A 13,534-nucleotide genomic window follows, 5' to 3' on the forward strand; every position below is an offset into this window, starting at 1 on the left:
CGAATTCCCGGCGCCTCTCCGCCCCGGCCCGAGGCTGGCGGGCTAGGAGGCTGGGTAAAGTCTGGGAGGGGGCCAAGGCCAGCCCTGCGGGGACCGGGCGGAGGAGACTGTGGGCGGAAGGCTGTGGGTGGGTAACCCTCAAACTCCTGCTCCAAGGGGGTAAGGGACGTCTCCAGGACAGACCTTGAACTTTCCTCGCTTCACTAGTTCCCAGGATAGGAATTGAGTAGAAGCCCTATCTGTTTGTCTGTTTGTCTGTCTATCTATCTATCTATCTATCTATCTATCTATCTATCTATCTATCATCTATCTATCTATCTATCTATCTATCATCTATCATCACTGGTTAGTTAAATTAACAGGTTGCAGTTATGGGTGTTCTCATGGAAAACAACAGCAACAGCACTTGAGGGTTTGGGTATTTGTTAACGCGATCATAACTAAATAAAGGTATTAGTTGATTCTCATTTTCAAAAATACCACAGGACCACAAGTGTGTTTGACCCATTGTGGTAACACTTTGGCTGCCATTATTCATTCTAAACTGAGTGTGTGTGTGTGTGTGTGTGTGTGTGACGGTATAGTAAACAGCACATATTTATTTTAGTATTTATGTGTGGATATAAGTCCCATGAACCAGAAGAATTTTTTAAGGAAAAGTATGTTGAATAAATGTAATTATAACAGATATATTGTTTGAAGTTCATGGAAGGACTTCTAGAAAGATTTCAGGTTTTGTTTTCAGAAAATAAGTTCTTCCAATTTATTGAATATAAAGAATAGTAGAATCCTTGTAAAAGCCATTGTTTGTTGTTACTGTAAAGTATTGAGTTTTTGTCATGAACTTCTAGCTCAAATTATGGATTTTGACATTTTGATGTAGGTATTTACTCCCACCCCCATCCCACCTCCATCTGATCCTTGTGATCAGAAACCAGTATTTGTTTTATTTAAATTGCTTCTTTAAACTGCCAGTCATTAAAAAAAATAATTTTAGATATGGATGCATTTTATTTTATTCACTAACTCTTTACTTTCTTTGGAGTTGTATTTTAGATTCTTTACCATAAACAGATGTTGCTGAAAAGGAGGTCTAAACATTTTAAAAGAATTCATTGCTGATTATTTTTCAACTTAATAACGTGAAAATGAAAAAGTTGGCAATGTCAGTTTAATGAAAAGTTGGCAATGTCTTTGTTAGAAGAGAACCCCACGTCTACCTTGCTTGCAGGTTCTCTGTTTTAAAAACATGCATTGGTTCAGTGTTTTGTTATCCCAAGGATTGCAGGGTAAGAACGAGGGAACAAAATCACGTAAAGGTTGAAAAAATGTGAAGAGAAAGTCTAGGAAGTGATTTATGGATATGATCTTGCAAATTAGGGGACCACAAACACCATTCTGGTATCTAAGCCACTGATGGTGGTTTCATTGATTGACTTAAAAGGTTGCTTTTTATTTAAAAGGCTGTGTGGTCTCTTGTATTGGACTAAATGTAAGGAATTCTGAGTTTACTTCTGTTATTATTGATATAACCTGCATTAATCACTTGCAGTATGTACAACTTTATGTGTCATCTCCTCATGTCTGCCTTTTCATCCAACAATTCAAGGAAATAGTTTAAGGCCTCTCCTCACTATAGGGCTGGTCCAGGCAAATATATGTTTGTTTTTTTCCTACCTTTCTGGCATTTCTCTTTTTAAAGACTTGAATATCCATTATCCAGAGTCTATTCTTTCTGGAATGGAATCTTTAGTGGTTTTTTTTTTTCCTCACCCAAACTTGACCTGTTATACCACCATCCATATATTTTTATTTATTCATCCATTAGCAAATATTTATTGAGTGCCTAAGAGGTGCCAGCCATCACCTAATACTTACTACTTCCCAGTACTTCTACTTCCTTCCCAATGGTCCTTTATTTTGTATTCTATACTTCTCAGTGCAGGGAGTACAGCAGTATGACGAGTATTGACCTTGGGTCATATAGATGTATTTCTGCCAGTTGGTAGCTGTGTGACCTTGGGCACGTTATCACCTTTCTGAATCTCTATTTCTTCCCTGGTAAATCCAAAGGTTTGGTATAAGAACTAACTGGGACAATGCACAAAAAGTGCTTGCCAAGAGCCCAACACATAAGAAGTACTTACATATGTTAATTAGTATTATGTTGCCTGTATCTGCTTCAAAGGGTGTTCATCTCAGGAAATGCACTCCCCATTTCAGGAAATGGCAATTCCATTCTGGGTTTTGCCAGACCACGTCCATGTCCAGCCCATCAGTACACCTTGTCAGCCCATCCTTTCAAATGTGTCCAGAAGATGATGCATTTCCAACCATCAGGCAGAGTGGCTCTTCTGACATGTTAAGTCAGATTGTGTCACTATCTTGCTTCCTCTCTCACACAGTAGGAGAGCCCAGGTGCATAGTGTGGCCTCCAGGCAGGATCACAATCCTATGCTACCTCCCAGACCTCATCTCCTTTCATACTCCCAGGCACCCACAGCCTAGCCAGTCACACTAACCCCTGGCTGCTCCTTACATGCCCTAGTCATGCACACAGCACAGGCCTTGGCAATTTTTTGTCCCCTCTGTTTGGATTACTCCCTCCCCAGATATCTCCCTGCCTCCCACCCTTCTTTCACATCTCTTTTCAAAAGTCACCTTATAATAAGGCCTTCTTCAACTTTCCTTACTCCTGGTACTCCCTGTTAACTTTCTCCTGCTTAATTTTCTCCACCAACTTATAACTTTACAAAATACATAGTATTTCATTTTTCTCTGTTTAACGTCCCATGTGAGACTACAACAGGCAAGGCAACGGCGCATTGTCTGTTAGTAATTCTCATGCACAGGCCAGTACCTGTCACAAATAGACATTCTAAATATTGAACAAACGAATGATGAATGTTATTATGAATTAAAAAATCTGGACTTCACCACTTTCTCTATATGATTTTTGAGCCTTAGTTTCAATATTTGTAAAATGAGGATAATGTTCATTCTTTGTAGAGCTGTTGTATTAAATATCCTTTAACAGTGAGAATAGCATATATAACCTGTCAATAAATGTAATAGATAGTTGATGTTATTGTCATGTTCATTTTTAATGGAAGTGACCAAGAGTCACTTGTATTTTAACAATGGTCTTCAGGGTAGGAAGTACCTGGAAGTGACCAGACACTTTACAAATGAAGCCTCCTTTAGTCTTCACTACAACCCTATGGAGAAAGTACTTTTGTTAGGATTTTACTGATGAAGGAATGGAATCTCAGAGAGGTTAGGGATTTGCCCAAGGATTTGCCAGGGAGTAGCCGAGTCAGGCAGAGCTGGGCCATATTCCTCCCACCACCTTAGGCTGCCTTCTGCAAAGCAGATGCTCCTCATTCCTTTGAATCATTCTAATGACATTCTAATGGTGTGATTTTGCCATTGAAAACACTAAGAGGTAAATTCTGATATAGATGTAGGTTACATTTACCTTTTAAGGAAATAATAATAAATAATTTAAAACTCCATTTTCCCTTTTGACATACAATTTTAAAAATGATTATATATTAGGGATTAAATGAAATGATTGTAAAAGTGTTCCATTAACTGCAATGAACTTTACCTACATTAGTATAATACTATAACTAGGTAATTGAAGAAAATAGCCTTTAATGTTTCCTTGTACTGATATAACTAGGGGCTGTCTGAAACACAGCTATGTGTGTCACAAAATGCATACCTAAAAAGTAAAAGTAAAGTACAGGAGGTCTTTTTCTTTTTTAAAAAAATTCTCCCATGAGGATATTTTTTCCATTGATTTCTAGAGAGAGTGGAAGGGAGGGTGGGGGGGGAAAGAGAGAGAGAGAGAGAGGGAGAGAGAGAGAGAGAGAGAGAGAAAGAAACATCGATGTGAGAGAGACACATCAATTGGTTGCCTAACATGCTCACTCCTACAAGGGCTGGGAACCTACAACCGAGGTACCTGCCCTTGACCAGGCATCAAACCCCACATCTTTCGGTCTGCAGGCCGACGCTCTAACCACGGAGCAACTGGCCAGGGCTCAGTACAGGAGGTCTTTTTAAAAATTATATTTAAAGAAATTGGATTCAAGGTGCTGAAATAATGTTCACATTTTAGGCTTAGGGTTAGGGTTAGGTTAGGGTTAGGGTTAGGGTTTGGCAGAGTACAGACACAGAGTACATACAGCCCTTTAATAAGAGCTAGGAGGAGTACAGGTGAAATTTGAGACATATATACCAACGAGCTTCAAGAAATTTGGAGATGCTTTTATTTTATCCTACAATGGAGCTCTACAGTGACAATGCTCTCTTCCTGTTACCTGGTTGGGTGTTACCAGATGCTGAGACCTACACTAGCAGAGCTGTGCTTTGGGTGTGGTTTACTTGACTAATGATAATGTGTCTCTTGTATTGTACATTTGATTAGTTCATCAGGGACTTTTCCATACACATCCTTAAATATTTTTTAATGTAAGTAATACACTCCATCTAGATCATACTTGTCACTGTGTAAAACCTATCCATGAGCCAGGGTCTCTGTTGGAAACATGACATTCACACTTCTGAAGTCCTTCATTTGTTTGTAAAGACCTTAATAAGGAAGGAAGGCCTGGTACTTTGGTTCATTGAAACAAATTATTACAATAATTGTCAGGACATCGATGTTGCCTTGGTCTGGTACCTGATCATCTTTTAACTGTTGGAGTTACCTCTAAATTATCTCCCCACTTTCATCATGCCTCATACCAATTGATCATTTCCATATTGACAGAGAAATCTTCCCCAAACCCTGCTCGAATCAAGTATACCACTTTTCTGCTCTAAAACCTTTGATTCCCTATTCCCTACCGAGTAAATTGCAAAACAACACTTTTATACAGTCTTTTTTCAGGTGGCCCCAAATTTTCATGAACTCTCATAAGATACCCCAAGCAGTCTGTATTCCAGCCACACAGAACTACTGATACATCTCTATACCCGTGCCAGTCTCTCTCTCTCCTATGCCTTTGCTCAAAGTATCTTCCCAACCTGAGTGTCCTCACCGCTTTCCCATTTTTCTTTGAATTCCTCTCCATTCTTAGCCTTTAATGCCAGGTGAACTACCAGCTTGTAGTAAAATGTGTGGCATTTCTAAGATCAAATATAAATATTAGAGCCGCCAGAGTTGGAACCCATGACTGAAGGCCTTTGGATTATCAGAAAGTATATTAAAGTTTGAGCCTGTAGCTACCAATATCTTCATCACTGTTATAATGTGAGAAAGCAGAGACTACCAAGAAATGATAGTGTCCTATACCTCATGATGTCATTACTTATAAAAGGGAATAAATGGTGGAGATCTGAGAGATGCAGTGTTTTCTATAAGCATCCTTGGAAAATCACAGAGTGAACATCAGTGATGCATGACCAAAGGACAATCAGATCAGCTCAACTACTTATACAGATGCTCAAAAAAGAACAAAAATCTGAGCAATTCTGTAGGCAGTCATATAGTTCCCGTTCTTTCTGATCGTGCTACCACATCATTTTGAAGAGTAATAGTAGGCTCATTTATCCTAGAAGTACCGTGAATCTTATATCAGATGGTTTTATTACCAGGCACATTTTAGCCAACATGTAAAGGGCAAGATTTTGGAATTTATTTTTGGTGTGGAGAAGGCATAGCATAGTGTCGAAGCCAGGTGGTATGGATTTGAATTCTGACTCTGGCAGAGATTCCCTTTGTTATTTGGTACAAGTTACTGAACTCTTAAGTTTTGATTTTAACATTTGTAAAATAAGAGTATTTTCTTCAATGGGCTGCTATGAAATTTAAATGAGATGTTTGTAAAGCTCATTGGCATAGTGCCCGGTACATGGTAAGTACTCACTAAATGTCAGCCTTAGTAACAGTGATAATAATGCAGAGCCTGGTGTTAAAATGAGATGGTGTTGGGTGGGGCCACATCACTGCTGTTACTGGACGAGTCATTGTTGCAGTCTTTGGGCTCCTCTGCTCTTCTCTTTCCATAACGTTAGTCAATGGCAGGTTGATCTGCCTTCTTCTCATCTCTCCTGAACCATGAGGGGCTTATCCTTTGGAGGGTACCACTCAGCTCCTCCAGCAGGTGTTTCTTGATAGTCCACTATGAGTTTGGCACTGAGCTGTGTCCTGGAAGTAAATAGCCCCCCCCACGCAGGACTTTATGATCCACAAAGGGAGACAAACACATAAACAGATCATTTCACTATGATATGATAAGAGCCAAGATTAAAGCAAACTTAACTAAGATAAAAACTCATCCATGGGTGCAGAATTGGATTTAAACAAATGTAAAGGGTTTGCTGACTGCGCTGTACTGGGCAGCGTAGTCTATTTGAACAGCCTTAATCCTAGATTATTAATGTTAGAGTCACCAGTGATCCTGTTGATCATAAAGATGCTTTATGTGAGCTATAGAAGAGAAAAGAGTTTTGGTGCTCTGGATATCAGATGCCCGAGGAACTAGAAAACTGGGCTGAGATGATGAGGCAAACTTGTGGCAACCTTGTGTATAAAATCAGGAAGTGGGGATCAGAGCAGTTTTATTCAAGGTAGGCAGATTTTGAAATTGGAGTCCCTGTAGAAGACATCACTTCAGCTTTGGAGTATGAGGCACGGATAAATATCAGCCATTCTTAGCATAAAATAAAAAGACTAAAAGATCAATAACAGAGCCCTGTTCCTTTGGCTAGTATTTAAGTCACTAAATCTGTTAGTGGAAATTAAGAATAAGCTGTAAATGTGATGGAAAATATTTTATTGGGAGAAGCACTTCCAGCTTTGAGGTATATTAGAAAAAGCAAGGGCTAGGAATGGATTTGGATTCATATGCTGGCTCTTCCACTTCCTGGATATCTGAGCTTTTGTTTTCTTACCTGTAACAAGGGCATGACAGTAGCATTCATAGCATCCCGGTAGGAATTAAAATCTCTTTCTAGTGCAGGTCTGTTACTTAATTCTATAGTTCTCTCTCTTGAAACAATATGATTACTGGAGAGGAATAGCTATCTCCAACATTTTTTTTTAAATGTTCTAATTCAACTTAGACATATAGACATTACAATATAGCCCACAAAGCAAGATTCTGAAGTTAAAAGCAACTGTAAAATAATTATATGCCAACACTCCACCAAGCACTTATTTAAAAAGAATCAAAGTCACATGTATTCAGTATTCTAAATTCTGCTGCCTTGATTGAGTGTAGGTAGAGGGAGTGGGGGAGGGGTTGGTGCAACTACAACAGAATTTCTCATTGGTTAGAGAAGCCACAGAGAAACCTCTTAAATGATACCCCGATCTAGTTCTGATGGCAGGTTGGCATCACTTCTGCTTCAAGACTCATTGGCTTTGAGATGATATTGGTGTATTCTTTGTAATGGTGGCCTCTGGACATTTCCAGAGATGTTGCATGCAATCGGGTTGACGTTGACCCATTTGTCATCCTTACCTATTGAATGTCATTGAAAACACATGACCTCGACCAGTGATGGTGAACCTTTTGAGCTCGGCATGTCAGCATTTTGAAAAACCCTAACTTAACTCTGGTGCCGTGTCACATATAGAAATTTTTTGATATTTGCAACCATAGTAAAACAAAGACTTATATTTTTGATATTTATTTTATATATTTAAATGCCATTTAACAAAGAAAAATCAACCAAAAAAATGAGTTCGCCTGTCACCTCTGACACGCGTGTCATAGGTTTGCCATCACTGACCTAGTGATCATTTTTGTTCTTTGTTGCCTTCTCTGCTCTTTTCAGTGTGAGAACCATGAAGGTCTCTGCTGCTGTAGTGGGTGATGAACTTTACATTAAAAAATAGAAAGAAACTTGTGATTGTCACCATTCCTAAGTGTCTGAGCTGCAGCCCCTGGGACAGATATTTCAGAGAAGACACACAGATCACAAGAGACTTGAAATGGCTTAGAGGGTTGATGAAGCCAAGGCACAGTGACTGTTTTGCTGAATTTTATGGTCATTCCTTTTGTGTTTACGTTGCTTTTCTAAAATACTTAAGTCTTCATTAACTGAAATTGTGGGTTTAATTGGCATTCATCAGCCTAGAATATTGGATTTGGATTTGGGAGCCTTGGAGCCTATTCTTAGGTCTTCGATTGACTTAGGTACTTCAGGCACGTAGCCTGATCTTTGTACTTTTAGCCATATACTTATATGATTTTTCCCTGTGCTAGAGAAGAATGTATTATATGACAGAGTTAATAGAATCATCTCTAGAGAAGAATATATCTCCAGAAGGCATTCGGAGGATGACATCCCTGGGGCTGGGCCCTAGGCCGGGAAGACGCCTGGGGCTGATCTGGCTGCCGGCAGGGGCTGGAGACCAGGACTTGGGGTCAGACTCCAGAGGCTCAAATCAGAGCACTCCTGCTGGATGACTTCTGGAAGTTACATAATCTGTGTGAGCTTCAGTTCCCTGCCTGCAAACGAAGTGATGCCTATTTCAGAGGGTTGTTAGGAGGACAATGAAATAACAATGCATGCAGACATCCAGCACAGAGGCGGGATGTCACATACTGCAGGCTTTGTAAGAGTCCCTTTTTTCTCTCTCAGTTCTAGATACATTGAAAAGGAAGAAAAAAGAATTGGCAGATTGTGGTGCAATCTTGCCTTTATTATTATTGTTTTTATCCTGGGTTTAATCAGCTTTATTATTGGGGAAAAGGGGAGATATAGCTTAGTCTGAGCACTGGATAGGCTTACCAAAACTGAACCTCAGAATTAGGCAAAATCACCCAGCCACAGTCCTGGTAGACCTAGGAAGGCTTAATATGGTTTTTGGTTTTTGTTTGTTTGTGTTTTGTTTTTTTTTGTGCAGGCTGGCTCCCAAAAGGAAAGAGAGAGGAGCTAAGCACAACTTTGGAGATAGGGTCTGGAAATCAGAATTTTAGATTTTTTTTAAATTGATTTTAGAGAAGAAGGGAGAGTGAGAGAGAGATAGAAACATCAATGATGAGAGAGAATCATTCATCCATCAACTGCCTCTTGCATGCCCCCTAGTGGGGATTGAGCCCACACCTGGGTATGTGCCCTGACCAGGAATTGAACCATGACCTCCGGTTCATGTGTCGACACTCAACCACTGAGCCACACTGGCTGGGCTGACATCAGAATTTTAAGAAAGCTTCTCCACTTCCAATGCACATCCAGGTTAGGACCACCACTGTAGGCATGTTAGCTGTTTTGCATGGCCTCTACACCTTTCAATATGCCTAGATTGAGCATCCTTGCCTTCGTCACTTGGGGAAAGAAATTAGGCTATCTTTTCAATCTTGAACTTGGGTATCTACTCCTCTGTGAAATCTTCTTTTCTCTCCACTTCCTTCCTACAATAGGAATTGCCCAATCCCTCCTGATTCTACCATAGACTCAGTTATTTCACAAAACTTACTGTGTTGAAATTGACAACTAGGCTGCGAACACTGTTTATGAAAGTCCATACACATATGTATATTCGTCAATGTTTAAAAAAAGATCTGAAAGCATACCCACCAAATTATCAGGATTCTTCACTCTGGAGAGAGGGATTTGGCTAGAAGAATATGTGCTCAGTTAACTGCTACATTGCTTTAATTTTTAAGCAAATCTGGATTATAACAGTAACAAAAATAATTTAAGAGAGGAAAAGTATTGCATTATGTTATCTTGCTCTGTGATTCCTCCTGAGGTGACTGCCACATGTCATCTCAGTCATTATCCTAATTTTAAACAGTGTTCTGTCCTCTCTTATCCCTTCCTCTCCCCCTATTCTTTGATTATTCTTTTCCAAATCCACCTGTGGTCATAGGCATTCTTAGATGACAAGAGAGGGCACAATATGTACAATACTCAATCTCAGACTTGTCTTGGTGCTGTAAGTAGGAACAGGTATCATCTTTTCTGAAGAACTTTTTATTGAGCCATTATAAATTTGAACATATAACAGGAAGAGAGACTGTTTGTTTTTCTGCTCTAACTCTATGTATCTTTTCTTATCCAGGTAAACGACGGAATTCAAGTTTTGAAGGATGGGTAAAGACTTCCGTTATTATTTCCAGCACCCCTGGTCTCGCCTGATTGTGGCTTACTTGGTGATCTTCTTTAACTTCTTAATATTTGCGGAGGACCCAGTTTCTCATAGCCAAACAGAAGCTAATGTTATTGTTGTTGGAAACTGTTTTTCATTTGTAACAAATAAATACCCCAAAGGAGTTAGCTGGAGGCTTCTGAAGGTGCTACTATGGCTACTCGCCATTCTCATAGGACTAATAGCTGGCAAATTTCTCTTCCACCAGCGTTTGTTTGGTAAGTACCCATGAGCTACAATGCTGCAATTATTCAGTTTCTATTCTCCAAAATAGAGCTTTGTTGTTTCTAAATGCAAAATTTAAGATGCATTTCAGATCGCCCCCCAGCCTTAATTTGGTATATACTGTTGTAGCTAGGTTCTTCAACCACTCTCTGTTTAATGGTTTATTTTGTTTGCTATGGCCTAAGGGAAATTATCATGAAGTACCAGACTTCATTTAAAAAAATGGCTTTAGAGAAAAAAAAATGAATGTTTGTGTAATCTTGTTTAGGGAATAGATGAAAATAACCCTTTCCCCATAAACAGTACTTAAATGTGATGTTGTAAATAAATGAAAATTGGCTGTAGGATGTTTATTTTCAGCTTATTCAACTACAGAACAGTATATTAGTAAGCAATCTCTTGGTACTAAGCAACAGTAAAAGAGACTAAATTAGCTCAAGATAAAAAGATAACTTACTGTAAGGATTTTGGGATGTTTCACAGAGACCAGGGATAGGATTTACTTTGATAATTGGGATAAATGGAACCAGGGGCTTGAATTCTGTCAGGGTGTTCTTGGTCTTGTCTCCTCTATCAGTCTGCTTTATTCTCTCCATTCACAGTGAAGGTCATTTCACACTCACACAGAAAGACTGGCTTGACTCTCTTGATCCCAAGTTTAAACATTCAGGGAAGCAGCTGAAGTTACCAGTTTGGGTATGGTTTCCACCTCTGGCCTAATTCATTTTGGCCAGGGAGTGGGCGATATTTACCCCACAAATATTCATTGATCACTTATTGCATGCCAGGTACCATTCCAGATAGTGAATCAAAAAGGCAAGATATCTGCCCACATAAAAATGTACATCCTGCAGGAGAAAGTCACTAAGCAAGTAAATTTCTAATATGTAAAGAGGTGGTAGGTGCTATGGGCAATAAATTTTAAAATGCTGCTTGGTCACTTCGGAAGAGAACTTGGTAATAGAGCTTTGAATTTAGTACTTATAAGATCATAGGTGACTTATTGTGGGTGTTTTCAGTCTAGCAGTTTGGTTAGAAACAGATGGCAATGATTTAAATAATGAATGAACAAACTATATATGTACATACATATATATTCACATGTAATATTACATATTATTCCTTTCAATCTCTGTGTTCTCCTCAAAATATTGCCATCTGGTTCTATTACATAAATACATAAAATATACATATTGTCTATTTATTATATATGTACATAGTTTTAAGGAGTTTGATGAGGAAATGGAAGAAGGAAATGGGAAATAGCTAAAAATGGAAGGACCGCCCTAACCGGTTTGGCTCAGTGGATAGAGTGTCAGCCTGTGAACTGAAGGGTCCCAGGTTCGATTCTGGTTAAGGGCACATGTCCTGGTTGCAGGCTCAATCCCCAGTGGGGGGCATGCAGGAGGTAGCCAATCAATGATTCTCTCTCGTTGATGTTTCTATCTCTCTCTCCCTCTCCCTTCCTCTCTGCAAGCAATAAAAATATATTTTAAAAAATGGAAGGACCAATGGTAGATTTTTGTTACTGTTGTTGGTGGTGATTTTATTTGAGGAGTGAGATTGATGGATTTGCTTGTTGTTATCGGGTAAGGAGCTAGACCAGCCGTGGGCAAACTACGGCCTGCGGGTCGGATCCGGCCCGTTTGAAATGAATAAAACTAAAAAAAAAAAAGACCGTACCCTTTTATGTAATGATGTTTACTTTGAATTTATATTAGTTCACACAAACCTCTGCAAGCAATAAAAATATATTTTAAAAAATGGAAGGACCAATGGTAGATTTTTGTTACTGTTGTTGGTGGTGATTTTATTTGAGGAGTGAGATTGATGGATCTGCTTGTTGTTATAGGGTAAGGAGCTAGACTAAAGTGCAGGTGAGGATATAGAAGAAAGATAGCATCTCTGAAGGTTTCTTTGGTTTGTGACTTAGGGCACAGCTAGAAATAGTGGCCTTTAGAGGACAGGAAGAGAGACTCCTGTTCCTCAGAAATAATCATAAATGAAGTAAAAGCTGGTGCTCTAATGGGAATGCTTGAAGTGAAGGAGTAGAGAGGGTGAATGTGCTGCCATCTGGTGATTTCTACTTCACTATGAAGAAGGAAGAGCTAAAGATATAGAGATGGAGAGGTTGGATGATGCAAGGAATTTAAGAAAGTGGTCAAGGTTTGGAATAGTGATCCAAGGGAGTGTGGAAGCAAACAGGGTAGGGACAAATGAAAGGATTACAGATTATCACTGAGAGGTGATGAGGTTATCTGCTATACTCTGAATGCCACCAGTCTGAAGTGTTGAGCAGGTTTCTCTATGAGAGCTCCGTCACCTGAACAGAAGTTGGGAGTGATTCATCTGGGTGGGGACTGTTCTGGCTTGTGTTATTGGAAACAAAGGATGGAACATAAATGGAGGGTTCTAATAAAAGAATTATTGATTTGATTATTAGGGGGTCTGGCTGGATATGGAAAGGAGGTGGGGAAGATGATGGTCTGGGAGGAGTGGGCAAGAGCCTGAAGATTTGGATGAAATTGAACAGGTAAAATGAGAGTAAGAAAAGGGAAAGGACTGATGGGTGTGGTTAAATTTCATGTTCTAACAGAATTACAGCTATTCTTTGTGGTGATTTTCAACTAGGGAATCTTTAGAGAGTGGGTGCTAGAGTGGAGAGAAAGGTCATTGATACAGAGGATATCTAGGAACTGGGTGTTAGTTGGGCCATCCACCAAACATTGAACAAGCATGGTATCCTGAGTAGTAATCACGGGGATAGACAAAGTTAAAAATGGGGGACGGTGGGGGTGATGGGTCAGCAAAAATGGGTGAAGGGTGCTGGACAGACAACAATAGATATCCATTACAAGCAATGGCTGGATATGTTTGTAACCCATTCAGGAAATTTGCTCTGTATAGAAAGTTAAGGTGAACTTAGACCAAAGCTTTCTGCCTATATTAAGGATTAATTGAGAATCATATGGTCAAGGTTATGGTATTAATAATAAGGGCAGATCATTTGGTTTTGTAATTGCTATATTTTGTTAAGCTATCCCCTTGCAAAGTCTTACCTCCTATACAAAAATCACATTTTAGTCATAACTTACTTTGTAATTCTCCTGTTGGTATAAATAATTCATTCTAGATTTCAAGTGAGTACAAATTATTTTAAAATAGTGTAAAAGTGTATCTTTTTGTTTATTT

The 13,534-nt window shown here is 39.2% G+C and overlaps 1 protein-coding gene and 1 long non-coding RNA gene across 2 annotated transcripts in view; both read left to right on the forward strand.

The window, feature by feature from the left end:
- Positions 1–13,534, forward strand: part of TMEM117 (transmembrane protein 117) — a 456,029-nt gene that overhangs the window by 5,059 nt on the left and 437,436 nt on the right. Inside the window, exon 2 of the mRNA XM_005881702.2 lies at positions 10,031–10,335. Coding sequence (XP_005881764.1) covers positions 10,059–10,335 — 277 coding nt within the window. The 5' untranslated portion in view covers positions 10,031–10,058. The remainder of the gene's footprint in view (positions 1–10,030; positions 10,336–13,534) is intronic.
- The window catches only part of LOC106723975, a 3,422-nt gene continuing 1,604 nt past the window's right edge, over positions 11,717–13,534 (forward strand). The window contains exon 1 of the long non-coding RNA XR_001359727.1: positions 11,717–11,750. This is a non-coding gene — a long non-coding RNA (uncharacterized LOC106723975). The remainder of the gene's footprint in view (positions 11,751–13,534) is intronic.

This window comes from Myotis brandtii, unplaced genomic scaffold (assembly GCF_000412655.1).
Source record: "Myotis brandtii unplaced genomic scaffold, ASM41265v1 scaffold686, whole genome shotgun sequence".
NCBI classification, from domain to species: Eukaryota; Metazoa; Chordata; class Mammalia; order Chiroptera; family Vespertilionidae; genus Myotis; species Myotis brandtii.